Genomic DNA, 16,170 nt, shown 5'->3' with positions numbered 1-16,170 from the left:
AAAATATGTTGTAGCTTAATTGTTAATACATCCTTGTAAAGCAGAGTTTTTTTAAAAAGGTATTCATACCAATTATATAGAAAGGTTGTTCTTATTGAAATGGGTGTTCAGTGAATGTATTCATATACTATTATATGTGAAAGTTTGTAACATCAAATTCTAGTCTAAAATCAGGTAGATAAACATAGCATAGGAGGCATGAGGAGTGTAGTTCCTGATTTCAGCATCACCGAGATGGAACAGACAGAAGATAAGGTGGAGTGAATGAGATACACATTATATATATGACAGTTCTCTCTGGTTACGAGAACACCATTAATCAGTTAGGGACCAGAGCCTTGCACAATTTTAATCTGATTAATCTGAAGGAAAGCAAATTAAATTTGTTCAGTAATTTCTCAAAGAAAAATGGCATCTCATCATGAACTCTCTTTTTCCAAAATTGACGTTGCTGACACTTTAAATATCTTTGTTGGGGATCTTCAGGATTAAGGTGCCTGAACATCATGACATGCCCACCAATAAGAAGCTTCTGAATCAGAGTCAGTAATCTGATCCTAGAGCTAAGTGAGTCCATAGTACCTCAAATACCAATCAGCCTTATTCATCAACAAAACCTGCAGGGTAAACCTCCCGCTGATAGCAGATTTTGTTTTAAACAAGCTGGGCACACAGTATGAAGCTCATTTTCTGTGCTGATAACTAACTGGTTAAGCCTTGTCCAGAGCAGAGAGTTCTTAAATAATGAGATTTGCTAATCTTTGGTAATATTCTTTCGATATGTATAATGGGGGGACTGTTATATGGGCAGTTCATGCCTTTATAACTAGGCAAGGAGTAATTAACAATGGGCATTCAAGCATACTTACATGTTTGTATGTATTAAACTGATCAGAGGTCAAATATGATTAACCATATTTTCAAAGCAAATCTTTGCAAAACTTTAAATTTTTCAAATAGTAATTTACATAGTTTGTACGTAGAAATAACTTAGAGCAGCAACACTAGTTTCAACCTCACTATAGTACAGATACTGGTTACAGATACTGGATAGACAGAGGAACTCGTCAGTAAAATGAGATATATTGCTGGTGCAACATTAACAAACATAAATACTGGTTTTAGAATCTGATGTGAAAACTCGAGGTGTTCTACATAATATGTTGGTGCACACAGTACTAAATATAGTAAACTGTTCGCAAGCTCCAACTAGAAAGACTAGTTTTCTTAGAGCTTGTCAGATTTCAGTCTGCTTTCAAAGCAATCACTAGATTTTACATAGTGCAACTTTTATAATACTTACACTGCAGTATAACAGTCATTATTTAATAGAATAAAGTTTCCTAAAGCCTTACAACAGGCTATCATTTGTATGTCAGGAGATTTCTGTTCCCAAACCACTGCTGTAGAATAGAAGTTGACAGTTAATCTTAAAATTAGAGCTCCGATCAGGAGTGAAATAGCAGATATCACTTGGTCATAGAGTCATACAGAAGAGACACAGACCCTTCAGCCCAGCTCATCCATGCCAAATCAGGTTTCCTAAGCTGAACCAGTTCCATTTGCCTGCATTTAGTGCATATCCCTCAATACTTTTCCTGTCCATGTACCTGTCCAAATTATCTTTTAAATGCTGGCACTGTACTCACCTCTATCATTTCCTTTGGCAGCTCATTTCATACATGTACTACCTTCTGTATGAAAATTGTGCCCCTCAAGTTCCTCTGAAATATTTCCCCTTAAGCTGTATAGTTTTAGACTCCGCCACCTTAGGGGTAAGACCATGGCTATTTACCTTATCTATCATCATCTTTACTTCTCATAAAACTCTAAAAAAGGTCACTCCTTGGCCTCCTAAGCTCCAGGGAAGAAAGTTACAGCGTATCTGGCCTCTCCTTACAACTCAAACCACCTAATTTTGGTAACATCCTTGTAAATATTTTTGCCACCCTTTCCAGTTTAATAATATCTTCCCATGGGACAGTGAACAGAATTGTACATAGTACTCAAAATGTGGCCTTACCAGTGTCTTGCACAGCTGTAACATGATGCTGCAATTCGTGCTCTGACCGATGAAAGCAAGCATGCCAAATGCCTTTTTGCCTGAAACATCGATTTTCCTGCCCCTCGGATGCTGTCTGACCTGCTGTGCTTTTCCAGCACCACTCTAATCTTGACTCTAATCTCCAGTCCTCACTTTCGCCTTCTTCACCACCCTGTCTACCTGTGACTCCATTTCCAAGGAACAATGTACTGCAGCCCTAGGATTCGCTGTTTGACAACACTCCCCAGGATCCTATCATTAACTGTGTAAGTCCTGTCCTGATTTAGAAACACAACAAACTAAAAGCATAAAGACAATAAACTTCAAAGGTGCAATCAGACACAAATTTTCTTTTTAATGAAGTTTCAAACAATTTGTCTCTGCGTACTTTAAATCAGATAAATGAACATTTATTTGAAAAAAACAATAGTAGCTCAAGAAAGCTAATTATAAAGTTTGATAAGAGAATAATACTAGCATATTTGTTGGGTTAATAGTTACATATTTTGGTGGTGGTTATTTTCCAAAAGTGTACAATACATGCTTGTAACTTTTAAGGAGACTAAATTGAGATCTGTACAGGATTTCAAAAAAATTGTACAGGATTTCAAAAAAACCCTAACTTATCAGCAAGTTCAAAAATATTGTACTAATTTACAAAGTTGCCTATAAAAATAAATAGGGAAAGATAATTACAGTCAAGTTATTTATCCCATGAGAGCTTTGGTTCACTCATGCCACAGAGTTAGACAGTTGCAGGTTCAATGCTCAGTTCAGGCCCAAAAATCAAGCTTGCCATTCCAGTTCAGTAAGGTTGCAGTGGCAGAAGTACTGCCTTTCAGATGAGGTACTAAATGAAATCATCTAATGTTTTATGTGGCTATACAGTAATAGTTCAAAAGTAGGGAAGTTATTCCAGGAATCCTGGTCAATGTTCCAATCAACATCACAAAAACAGATAATCTGGTCGTTAACATATTGCACCTTTTGGGAACTGTTGTATGCAAATTGCTTGTCCCACTGCCTACTTACAATAATGATTATACTTGAAAGGTATAAAATGGCACAAAAATGCTTTGGGATGTCCAAAGGGTTATAAAAAGTGCTAGATGAATGGAAGTCTTTTCCTTTTTTTCTTAATCCACAGATTTTCTCTGTTTATTGTGATTCAACATGTCAATGCATCTAAACTGTCATTTAATGGTCTTAAGATTTATTTTGAGAACATCCAATTCTATGAGGACTGTCATCCATGGTTGGCAGTGTCCTCAGTTGAGGAAAAGGAAGAACATGACAGAGGCACTCCTTGAAGATGGCATCATCACAACAAAGGCAAGAAACTGGGAAAAAGGAATGAAGTCTTTACAGGAAGCATAAATATATCTTTTTCTAGCCCCCTTCAGTTGTGAAGAGGAATATCTTTGGACTTAAAACATGTAATGTAGAAACACAAAAAGAGGAACTGAAGTGACAGAAAATTCCTCAGGCTCACCACTGTGTGTGAAGAAATTTCTCCTATCTCAGTCCTAAAAAGCCTACCCTGAATCCTTAGATTCTGATGCCTGGCTTTGGATTCCCCAACATCCAGAACACCCTTCATGCACTTAGTGTGCATAGTCCTGTTAGGGTTATATAGGTTTCCATGAAATATCCCCTTATTCCTCTAAACCCCAATGAATATAATCCTAACTGATCCAGTCTCTCTTCATATATCATGATATTATTTCAATGGTGATGGACTGAGAAAGATTGATGTAAAAAGGAACCCAAGTATCCTTGTACGCCAGTCACTGAAAGCAAGCTGCAAGCAGTTAGGAAGACAAATGTTGCCCTTTATTACAAGTGGATTTGACTGCAATAACAAGGAAGTCTCCCTGCTGTACAGTACCTTGGTGAAATCACATCTGAGGTATTAAGAAATACTTGCCATGCAGTAAGTTTAAGAAGGTTCACCACACTGATTCCTGGAATGGCAGATTTGTCATAGGAGGAGAGATTGGGTTGACAAGAAAACTTGTATTCACTGAAGTTTAGAAGAGTGACAGGAGTTTTCATTGGAACAAACAAAATTCTGACAGAGATGAACAGACTGGATGCAGAGACTATTTTCCCCCAGCTGAGGGTCTGGAACATTGAGTAGGGTAGAATATAGGGTAGACCATTTAGCATTAAGATTACCTTATGCATTCTCTACCACATAACACAGTGGATGTCAAACCACTGAATATACTTCAGATATAAGTAGATTTTTAAACTTAAAGTGAATTTCAAGACATCATAGTTTTGGGGAGAGAGTACAAGCATGGTATTGAAGTTAAGGGTTAGCCATGATCCTAATGAATGGCAGATCAGGCTCAATAAGGCAAATGACATTTTCCTGCTCCGAGTTTGTGTGTCTAAAGTCCTTTACGTACAATCGGAAACTAAAACACTTGGCTATCGTATGGGTGAAGCATGGCAGAGAAAGGCATTTTCAGCTGACAATTTATACTTCCATTCTAGCAATGTCATTGGCACAAAAAAAATCACAACTGATTTTATAAAACTGGAAAAAAATAGAATATCAAATCTGATGTTTTTCTGATTACTCATTGTGCTTATTCAGCAAACTGCTGAGCCATACTCAGAAGTAAAATTTCAGGTTCAATTTTTAACTTTGTTAGGTTAGCCAAGACAATATAGTGAGTTGTGACTCAGAGGAAAACAAATCAGTGACTAATCACAATCCTATGTCTCCTGCTTGCAGATAGAATATTTTTGTGAGCTCATGTATGCATTGAAATGTTGAACTGATTCAGTTGTGCCACAGTTGAAAATCTCATGGTATCCACTGTCGGGACCCCAACACTGAGAACAGCCTTTGCAATGGTATAAGTAATGACAAATATTAGGGAAACATACTGTAGCATGGAGTCAGTGGCTTTGAGGGGAAGAGAGACACAAATTCTAAAAGCAGGGAAAGAGCTTCAATTCTGGAACTCCTGCTCAAAAAATGGCAACAAATTCTTCACGATGATCAAGAGACTGTATAATTAAATCTAAAAGTTAACAAGTCACCGACCATTCCAGAATTTTTTGAAACACAGAATTAAAAAATGCAAAGTAATACTGATGTTAATATTTTAGGAGGTAGACCAGCAGCTGAAGGCAAGTTGAAGTCTTATGGTTTCCTGCTCAAATAATTAAGAGTACATTTTAAATGTTGCTCAAAAAGTACATACGCCCAATCTAGTTCAGGTTCTTTCTTGCATATCTTGATAACAGCTTCAGCCAGTTCAACCCCTTTCGTGTGGTTTAATAGGTCAGCTGTTCTCTCGGCATTAAGGCAGGTGAACAGAACCATGCAGCAATAGGTAACAACTTTCTTATCGGATTGAGTCAGGTAGTGCCTTAGGAGAGATTAAAAACAGGAAACTTCATACACTGGTTCAGGAAATCACTCTTGTATGCTTTTATATCAGATATATTGTCATGAAAGTAAAGAAGTTCAAGTTTCAGAAAAAAAAGTCTAAAGGTTTATATTTTTCTGAGTCATTTGACTTACATTCAACAATAAAAAATAAATCACTATTTTTAACATCTAACAATTGATAAGATGTTTCACAAAATGGGTAGGGGTGTGAACTAGGCATCAATTTGAAGTTTGTAAAGCTAAAGAGCCCCAATTTCAGTTCAGGATCAATTCATATTTTTCTTAATTAGTTCTGGGAAGTGATTCACCCCCTTCACCAAATGGTTTATCTCAGTCATTGGAACATAAACACAGGCGAGAACAGTTAAATAACGGACTTAAATGTTTTGTGTCGCAAATCTGTAACTTTGCAAACAACCTCCTCTTGATAAACCATCAAAGCATTCTCGAAACATTAAAAACAGTTATGGAGGGATATTACATTCTGGGGTACTGGCATGGCAGATACAGTTCACTGAGCTTCTATAATTAATATCAGTTAGATATCTGTCAGAAGGCAGGATTGGAAAGGAGAATAATAAATCAAAGGTTGACAAGGGCATGCCCAACTGTTTAACACCTGCCTACAGACTCAAACAGCATTTAACAAGGCCTCTAATATCCATCTTCTCAGCAGGATAACATGTGGCCCTGAGGCAAGATGGAAACATCTTATGGACTCAAACGAGGAAAAGAAAATAAAGTGTTTCAGAGAACTTATGGAATGCACTGACTTTGAATTATTTCAGTCCCAAGTGCTTTCACTGATGAGCAAAACAATTTAAGTGAAATGGGCAGTTTCATATCCCATAGTGAAACAAAACTTGGACCAACCAAACAGCAATTTGCACAACCAAATTCGAAGCGATACTCACAGAAAAAGATCTGGAAAGGCGCTTTTCCACAGAATATGCTTAGACTCTTCATTGCCAGTTACAAAGTTTCCAAGGAACTGAAGGCCGCATCGAATAGCTATGCAAAAACAAGGGCATATGTTTTACAACTAACTCCTGAAATAAAATTTATTTCTAAAAGGAACTAACTTGTATCAGAGGTGTTCTCAAGTTAGCTGTCATGACTTGCAAGTATTAACAAATACTCGTTAACTTCAAATATGCATAAAAACATTATAATTTAGAAAATAGTTAAAAACAATTGCCAATATATTTATCAACAACAATTATACATTCATCTCAGTTGATGAAACATTTATGTTATTTGTTCCAACAGCAAGGATGTACTAAAAGCCATAGTGGATGATGGAAACCTGGAAGATAAACAAAAGTGCTGGAGAAACTTAGCAGGTCTAGCAGCACCTGTGGAGAGAGAAGCAGAGTTAATGTTTTGAGTCCAGTATGGCAATAGTTCAGATCGGACTCTAAACATCAACTTTGTTTCTCTCTCCACAGATGTTGCCAGACTTGCTGAGTTTCTCCAGTACTTTGTTTTCATTTCACACCAAGGGTATATTAATTTTGTTGGCCCTGGGTAACACCAAAGTGACCAGGCTTTTTTTTTTATTTTTTATAAAGGAAAATAAAATAACGATTACCAACTTTGCTTAATTCTTAGATCTCCCACTACAGACGATAAGCTCACTGAAGAAAAAGAACAGACAACGTGCACCAGATTTCTATTCTTTTCGCTCTGAATCAGATAGCCAGGAAGCATTTGAGCAGACCATGTGTGAATTGCTGTGTTGGTACAGAACTCAACATATACAAGAGGTTTTGCAAATCTTTTCTGAATTAGATTGCCAATGATTCAGATCTTGGGAAATTTAAACACCACCCCCCGCCCAATACAATGTCACCTATCCCAAGGAAAAAAATAAATACTTTTATGAGTGATGAATATAAAAAGCATTTTAGCAAAGTTTTGAAAGTTACAAAATTAGATAACAAGCTGACAAATCGAATAACATCACAGATCATCTAATGTTAAACAGACTTCAGTTTGAAAACTAACATACGAAGCATTGATCTCGGCACAGATACTAATGACAGGAAATCTGCTGTTAGCAAATTTTGTGTTCCTTTTTATATCTTCTTTTCAAAGTCTATGCTTCTGGATGGCATGGGCTGTTCACAAATGATTGAATTTTATTTTGCAACTGAAGAAAATAAATGCTCTCCATGTATAGCAAAGAAAGAACACACCTCATATCGGATACATTCAGTGAAATTTCTATCAGAAAGATTTAGAAACTGGGCACTGAGAAACTTGATGACCTGAGCTCTCACTTGGTCACCATCTAACTGGACTGGAAAATCTGGTGGTCAATACTCTCACTTAGTCACTGTCTAACCTGAACAGCTATTAGATTTCCTCTGGGCATATACAATACTTGAATTCAATCTTGCTTCTCTGGAGCAGAACCAAACTTATGCAACCATTTTAATCACAAGTGTGTAACCTCATTAGGTGTTATTTCTGCACCAATTAACCTCAGATCAGTATCATAAAAATGATTTTCAATGGGCTTTCTAAGTTATTTTATTTAATAGCTCCTATTTTCCATGTGCTTTGTGGATTTTCAAAGAATCATGGCTTCCAATATCATAGAACCTGACTGTATTAAGGTTAAGCACAGCAGGTCTGGCAGCTTCATCAGGACTTATGCCCGAAATGTCGATTCTCCTGCTCTTCGGACGCTGCCCAACCTGCTGTGCTTTTCCAGCACCACACTCTCGACGCTGATCTGCAGCATCTGCAGTCCTCACTTTCTACCTGTATTAAGGTTAAGCTCAACCAAAGCCTTTAAGGAATAAGCATTTATAAATTCTTCATCTTCAGTTTCACCTTAGCACCCAACTAAAAGCCCCACAGTATACTGTTGGAAATTAACTTCTGCTCTACTGTACTAACATATCTAATAGATAAAACATCATTTATTCTCCATATATAACCAATTTCCTCATTCAGGCCTGACATCCTGCAGCTTCAGCTTTTTAGCAGACCCAAGAATTGTCCTGAAGGTTCCCCAGTTCAGAAGTCATATAAATTAGACAATTCAACACATTAAGAGCTAATCACCTGTACAAATGTGCCCAAATCAGATATGTTCACCATCTCTGCAAGATCAAAGTAGTTTTAAGAGATCACATTGGTGCAATATCACTAAATTCAAATAGGTTCTCAAGAAAGGTCCACAAAACCTCTGTTGATGCACTTTAAATAAAACATGGGGTATCTCCATGCAAACAGAATATAAAGTAACTTCAGAGATAACATACGACTATCATTGGTAGCAATTCTCACATAAATAATATGACTACATATGCGTTCCTTTATTCAAATTCCTCCTTTCAATTTTCAAACCTTTGCATAAAAAAGTCAACGAACTTCTCTTTCTGCCTAAGTTATCATTGTTGACTTCTTCCTGAAGGATAGTCTCCAAGTGGAAATTATTCAAAAAGTTATACTGTTATTGAATAATACAGACTTAACAGCATACTGGAAGCAGGACTTGCTGATTAGTGATCAAAAGCAGGAACATAGATTAATCTTATCTTCCTATTCTAGCAGTCACAATCAGAATGCTTTCTTTAAATTAGATCTGTACTTCTGATTAACTTACTTTTAAAAATAAGTTAGACAGTTACTTGAAAAGTAATACTAAGGAGTAAAGGGAGTAAACAGGATAGTCTAGTAGATAAGATGCTTTGTAGTGAAAAGTACCAGATAGAGTCTTAATACAGTGAATGGCATTTTCTTCTGTACTTCAGATGGAAAGAGGCTTTCCTGGTATAAGTTTCAAAAGTACAAAAGCTTTATACATTTGTTATAGCTGTTATTGATTTCATAGTATTTTGCATTTGTTTAAATATTTTCAAATTTATTTTAATAAAGTTGCAGTATTATGTTTCAAGATACCATGCAAATCCACATAGCAACAGCTGAGAAATGAAAACTGTAAGGCTCCAGCATTTTTAGAACTACAGTAAATAAAACATAACCAAAGTAATGCCAAGAAATGATCTGATGTTGATAGATGTTTAATAATTTAACGGAATTCAATTATTCAACTGGCAGACTGACCAAGGACAAATTTCTGGTGGGATTCTGTATTTTAAGGAAGTAAAATTCCGGGAACCCACAGTTATGCACAAAATACAAGTCCAAAAGGCAAAGAAGTTAAACAGGAAACAGAAAGTAGAAAATTTGCAAACAAGTAGGGAAGGCAGAGGAAACAAAACCTACAAAATAAACAACATACAGGTTGTTCAGTGATTAACTGCATTTATTTCAGTGCAAAATGAAATCTAATAAATAGGCAGATGAGCAGAGGGCACAGACAAACATGAAGTGTGATATAGTAGCTCTGACAAAACATGGTTTAAAAGGGCAAGAATGAGAGATCAGGATTTTCTGAAAGTAGTAAGGAGAAGTAAAAATATGGAGGAGAGGTCATAACGTTGGTTGAAGAATCAATTATAGCTGTAAACAGGATGCTAATGCTACAAGGATCTTCATCATACAAATGCAAAATATAGAAGTTCAAGTTGGCTATTTGATCTTTTAAGCTTACTCAAGCATTCAACAAGATCACATCACAGCTGATCATTTAGTAAAGGGAGCCTTCAGTGGGGTTTCACACAGTTCAGTACTGGGTTCCTTGCTTTTTTGCCATATATGTCTTTGATTTACAGTTAACTGTGAAGAGTTGAATAAATGATACAAAAACTAGAAGAATGGAAGTTAGCTGCAGACTGGAAACATCAATGCACTTGTTAGGTGGGCAAAAAAGAAACTACAAGTGAAATAAAACTGACAAAGTGAAAAGAAACACATTTGAGAGAGCAAATCAATCAAGAAAATACACAATAAATAGTGGGTTACTCAGAGGTATAGAACTACAGTAAATAAAATAATTACAGTATATGGTGTTACATATGGAGATAGAGGCAGGAAACTTTATTACGTTCAAAAAGTTTGCCTTTGTACTTTACGTGTTGCTATCTGCAGAGCTACAGACCAAGAGATAGGAACGAAGTTAAGCTGAACATCTTAACATCTGCCATACATACACAGCGGATTGTAAGGGCTTCTTCTTCTAGGCTGTAAAGTTTTTAATATTGCGTTCTTTGAAGAGTCATACCTGTCTCAAAACTTCAACTATTTCTCCTTCCACAGATGCTGCTTGACCTTGTAAAGTCTCTTCCCACTTATCTCTAATTCTTCTGACACTTTACATCAGTTTAAAAATTTCTAGTTCATGGGCTCCAGTGCCTCCTCTTTACTGTGAATATGCAATCCCTTTTACACATTCATCCCCTATCAGGATGGTCTCAGGGCTCTCTGCTTCTTCATGAAAAACAGTCCTGAACAGCCCCCATCCACCATCAGCCTCCTCAGCCTGGCCGAGCTCACCAACACTGAACAAATTCTCCCTTAACTCCTTCCATTTTCTTCAGGTCAAAGGGGTGGCCATGGGTACCCACATGGGTACCCTGTCTCTTTGTGGGCTACGTGGAACGTTCCTTGTTCATGTCCTACTCTGGCCCCCATCCACACTCTTTCTCCAGTATGTAGTTGATATCAAAGGTGTTGCTCCCCTCTCTTGCCCAGAATTGGAAAGGTTTATCAATCTTTCTTCCAATTTCCACCCGACTGTCACCTTCACATGGTCCATCTCTGACTCCTCCCTTCCCCACCGATATCTGTTTCCATTTCTGGGGATAGGCTGACCACTAATATCCACTACAAACCCACTAACTCTCAGTTACTTTGATTATTCATGCTTACACCCCGCTTCCGGTAAAGACACTTATTCAATTCTCCCAGTTCCTCTGTCTCTATTCTGATAATGCCAACTTCAATAAAGGGGGCTTCCAAAATGTCCACCTTCTTCCTCAAATGTAAGTTCTTCATCACCATGGTTGACAGAACCCTCAGCTGTGTCCATCTCCCGCACTTTGGCCCTCAGCCCCTTTGTTCCCTCCCACAACAGCAAAAAAGAGTATCCCTCATCCTCACCTACCATCCAATCAGCATCCACATCCAAAGGATTATTAGCCACCATTTCCATCACGTCCAGTGGGATGGCACCACCAGACACATATTTCCCTCTTATCCCTTGTCAGCCTTCCATAGGGACCATTTCCTCCATGACACCCTGGTCCACTCTTCCTTCAGTCTCAACACACTGCCACACCCCCACAGCCACCTTCCCCTGTAATTGCAGAAAATCTAATAACTGCCCATTTACTTTCTTCCCCCAATATCCAAGGCCCCAGACACACCTTCCAGGTGAAGCAACGACTTAGCTGCATTTCATTCTATCTAGTCTACTATACTCGTCGCTGTACATTGTGGTCTCTCCTACATTGGACGACTGCTTTGCAGAACACCTACACTCTGTCCACAAAAATGACCCCAAGCTTCAAGTTGCCTGCCACTTCAACATACTAGTGTCCCCTGGCCAACATCTTTATTTGGCTTGCTGTGGTGATCCAGCAAAGCTAGAAGAACAACACCTCATATTCCACTTGGGAACACAGCAACCTTCTGAAGTCAATATTGAACTAATCATTTTAGGAGGTCAGCACCTTCTCCCATGTCCTCATTCCCAACCCCCATACGCCAAGTCTTGCCATAACATGGGCTACTAACACAAATAAACCATTGTCAGCTGCTAATGTTTTGTCTGCTCAACTGTTTTTCTCTATCTCTGGACTCTATCTCCACCTATCATTTACTCTTTTCCCCCCTCCCTCTACCCCACCTTTAGCATATTTAACCTTTTCCTATTAGGTTTTAAGAAAGGTCACAGGACTTGAAACATTAAGTCTGCATTTTCTTCACAGATGCTGCCAGACCTGTGTTTTCCCAGCAATTTATGTTTTTGTTTCTGATTTCAAGATAGTTCAGTGTGCTTCAGAATTCCAGTATCTAAAATATTTTGTCATCATTTGAAAAGTTAGGTTCATATCACATTGGTTGTAATAGAGAAATGGTCAAAAGCTTGGTCAATGAGATAGATTTTAAGCAGCATCTTAAATAAAGAAAGCAAGAAGTTTTGAGGAGGGTTTCAAACAATTTTTAAACAAGCTCTGCACTCATGGATTTCATCATTCGTGGGGTTCTCAGGAATGGAACCCTCATGGATATGGAGGAATGACTGTATATTAAATTTTGGTTTCTGACAAAAGGGTTTATATAGCACAAACATATATGGGCAAGCAAAGATGTGCAGGTTAGGTGAATTGGCCATGCTAAATTATCGCATAGTGTTCAGGGATGTGTCGGTTAGGTGCATTATTCAGGGGTAAATGTAGGGCAATGGGTCTGGACAGATTACTCCTTGGAAGATCAGTGTGGACCTGTTGGGCCGAAGGGCCTGTTTCCACGCTGTAGAGATTCTATGAAAGGAATCTATAAAAGAAAGCACAGGCAGTGGGTAAAACCTGACCAACAATCTACACAAGCGGTCAAGAACAGGAATTGGACAGACACTGGCCAAAAATATTGTATCAATCATGTACAATTTTGGATGCAATTTCTTGTGTATTTGGTGATTTATGTGAACACTATAATCTATTACAGTGTATTTTGTTGTGTCAAAATGTAACTGTTGTTTTGGGGTCAGAAAAGAGACATTATTCTATCCTCTGGCTCTGTCCGTATTTCATGAACAAAGGAGACAGGTTAAAAACACATGGAGTATCCTGATCCAGATGCTCAATCTATCACATAACACTGTTGAAGAAGTGGGAGCCTTCTACAGAAACCTACAGATGAAGAGCACACGGTGATTCAATAGACAGTGGTACCACCAAAATATCGTCAAAAATAGTGAGGATAGCCGAAGAAATTCCTGTGGCAGAACATGTAGCAATCTGGAAGATCCAGGCACATGTAACTCAACATGTTTACTAGTCAGGTAAAAGGCAAATTCTGGATTAGTGATGCTGGGAGAGCACAGCAGTTCAGGCAGCATCCTAGGAGCAGTAAAATCAACATTTCGGGCAAAAGCCCTTCATCAGGAATAAAGGCAGAGAGCCTGAAGGATGGAGAGATAAGATAGAGGAGGGTGGGGGTGGGGAGAAAGTAGCATAGAGTACAATAGGTGAGTGGGGGAGGGGATGAAGGTGATAGGTTAGGGAGGAGGGTGGAGTGGATAGGTGGAAAAGAAGATAGGCAGGTAGAACAAGTCATGGGGACAGTGCTGAGCTGGAAGTTTGGAACTAGGGTGAGGCAGGGGAAGGGGAAATGAGGAAACTGTTGAAATACTCATTGATGCCCTGGGGTTGAAGTGTTCCGAGGCGGAAGATGAGGTGTTTTTCCTCCAGGCGTTGGGTGGTGAGGGAGCAGCAGTGAAGGAGGCCCAGGACCTCCATGTCCTCGGTAGAGTGGGAGGGTGAGTTGAAATGTTGGGCCACAGGGCGGTGTGGTTCATTGGTGCAGGTGTCCCGGAGATGTTCCCTAAAGCGCTCTGCTAGGAGGCATCCAGTCTTGCCAATGTAGAGGAGACCGCACCGAGAGCAACGGATACAATAAAGGATATTGGTAGATGTGCAGGTAAAACTTTGATGGATGTGGAAGGCTCCTTTAGGGCTTTGGATGGAGGTGAGGGAGGAGGTGTGGGCGTAGGTTTTGCAATTCCTGCAGTGGCATGGGAAGGTGCCAGGATGGGAGGGTGGGTTGTAGGGGGGCGTGGACCTGACCAGGTAGTCACGGAGGGAACGGTCTTTGCGGAAGGCGGAAAGGGGTGGGGAGGGAAATATATCCCTGGTGGTGGGGTCTTTTTGGAGGTGGCGGAAATGTCGGCGGATGATTTGGTTTATGCGAAGGTTGGTAGGGTGGAAGGTGAGCACCAGGAGCGTTCTGTCCTTGTTACGTTTGGAGGGGTGAGGTCTGAGGGCGGAGGTGCGGGATGTGGACAAGATGCATTGGAGGGCATCTTTAACCACGTGGGAAGGGAAATTGCGGTCTCTAAAGGAGGCGGCCATCTGGTGTGTTCTGTGGTAGAACTGGTCCTCCTGGGAGCAGATACGGCGGAGGCGGAGGAATTGGGAATACGGGATGGCATTTTTGCAAGAGGTAGGGGTGGGAAGAGGTGTAATCTAGTTAGCTGTGGGAGTCTGTGGGTTTGTAAAAAATGTCAGTGTCAAGTCGGTCGTCATTAATGGAGATGGAGAGGTCCAGGAAGGGGAGGGAGGTGTCAGAGATGGTCCAGGTAAATTTAAGGTCAGGGTGGAATGTGTTGGTGAAGTTGATGAACTGCTCAACCTCCTCGCGGGAGCACGAGGTAGCGCCAATGCAGTCATCAATGTAGCAGAGGAAGAGGTGGGGAGTGGTGCCGGTGTAATTACGGAAGATCAACTGTTCTACGTAGCCAACAAAGAGACAGGCATAGCTGGGGCCCATACATGTGCCCATGGCTACCCCTTTGGTCTGGAGGAAGTGGGAGGATTCGAAGGAGAAATTGTTAAAGGGTGAGGACCAGTTCGGCCAAACGAATGAGAGCGTCGGTGGAAGGGTACAGTTGGGGACGTCGGGAGAGGACAAAATGGAGGGCTTGGAGGCCCTGGTCATGGCGGATGGAGGTGTAGAGGGATTGGATATCCATGGTGAAGATGAGGCGTTGGGGACCGGGGAAACGGAAGTCTTGGAGGAGGTGGAGGGCGTGGGTGGTGTCTCGAACGTATGTGGGGAATTCCTGGACTAGGGGGGATAGGACAGTGTCGAGGTAGGGAGAAATGAGTTCAGTGAGGCAGGAATATGCTGAGACAATGGGCATCCAGGGTGGTCAGGCTTGTGGATCTTGGGAAGAAGGTAGAACCGGGCAGTGGGTTCTTCAAAAAGATGGCTTTTTTCACTGGAGTGTAGGAGGTTGAGAGGTGACCTTACAGGAGGTGTATAAGATCATGAGGGGTATAGTTAGGGTTAATGGTAAGTGCCTTTTCCCTAGGATGGGGTATTTCAGGAGGAGGGGCATTTTTTAAAATGAGAGGAGAGATTTGAGACACATGAGGGCCAAATGTTTTACACAGAAGGTGGTTCATGTGTGAAATGAACTTCCTGAGGAATGGTAGATGTGGGCACAGTTACAATATTTAGATAAGTGCATGAATAGAAAAGATTGGGAGGGATATGGGCCAGGAGCAGGCAGGTTGGAGTAGTTTAGCTTGGCATTATATTTGGCATAGACCGATTGTCTGTTTCCATGCTGTATGGCTCTATGACACTGTGGTACACAATATAGCGAAGGTATTAAATAGTCATCTTGACAATTGGAAAACAATTTTTATTTTATGTTATGACTTATTGAGTAACTCCAACTTTGGTTGTAAGATAAAAGTGAGAGCTCTTCCAGCAGGATACCCAATAGACATTTAATTGAAAGTTGGGTAATAATAATTGCAGTTGAAAAATGGGATACTGGTAAAACACAGCAGGCAAGGCAGCATCCGAGGAGCAGGAGAATCAACGTTTCGGGCATAAGCCCTTCTGAAGAAGGGCCTGGCCTGCTGTGTTTTACCAGCACCACATTTTTCAACTCTGGTCTCCAGCATCTACAGTCCACACTTTCTCCTAATAATAATTGCAAAATGCACCAGGTCCCTTATGTATTATTACATCAAAATGGCATTGCCAATTGCTAAGACTTGTGTGGAATTGAAAGATTTATTGCTGAATGATATGGCAGGAACAATGAAGGTTAGCCTAG

The 16,170-nt window shown here is 39.8% G+C and overlaps 1 protein-coding gene across 8 annotated transcripts in view; it reads right to left on the bottom strand.

Annotated features, from left to right (window-relative positions):
* atxn10 (ataxin 10) overlaps window positions 1-16,170 on the bottom strand; it is a 320,589-nt gene that overhangs the window by 271,263 nt on the left and 33,156 nt on the right. For all 8 annotated transcript variants that reach the window (XR_006314464.2, XR_006314466.2, XM_043709270.2 and 5 more), the window contains exons 4-5: window positions 6,371-6,467; window positions 5,266-5,433 (exon numbers count right to left, since the gene is read on the bottom strand). Coding sequence is in view for 6 of the 8 variants with exons in the window: in XM_043709270.2 (XP_043565205.2) it covers window positions 5,266-5,433; window positions 6,371-6,467 (265 nt within the window). In the remaining 2 variants the exon portion in view is untranslated. The remainder of the gene's footprint in view (window positions 1-5,265; window positions 5,434-6,370; window positions 6,468-16,170) is intronic.

This window comes from Chiloscyllium plagiosum, unplaced genomic scaffold, assembly GCF_037043375.1.
Source record: "Chiloscyllium plagiosum isolate Xiang-an unplaced genomic scaffold, Cpla_swu_hap1 HiC_scaffold_19, whole genome shotgun sequence".
Classification (NCBI taxonomy): domain Eukaryota; kingdom Metazoa; phylum Chordata; class Chondrichthyes; order Orectolobiformes; family Hemiscylliidae; genus Chiloscyllium; species Chiloscyllium plagiosum.
The sequence above is the reverse complement of the archived record's forward strand: the minus strand, read 5'-3'. Positions and strand labels throughout refer to the sequence as shown.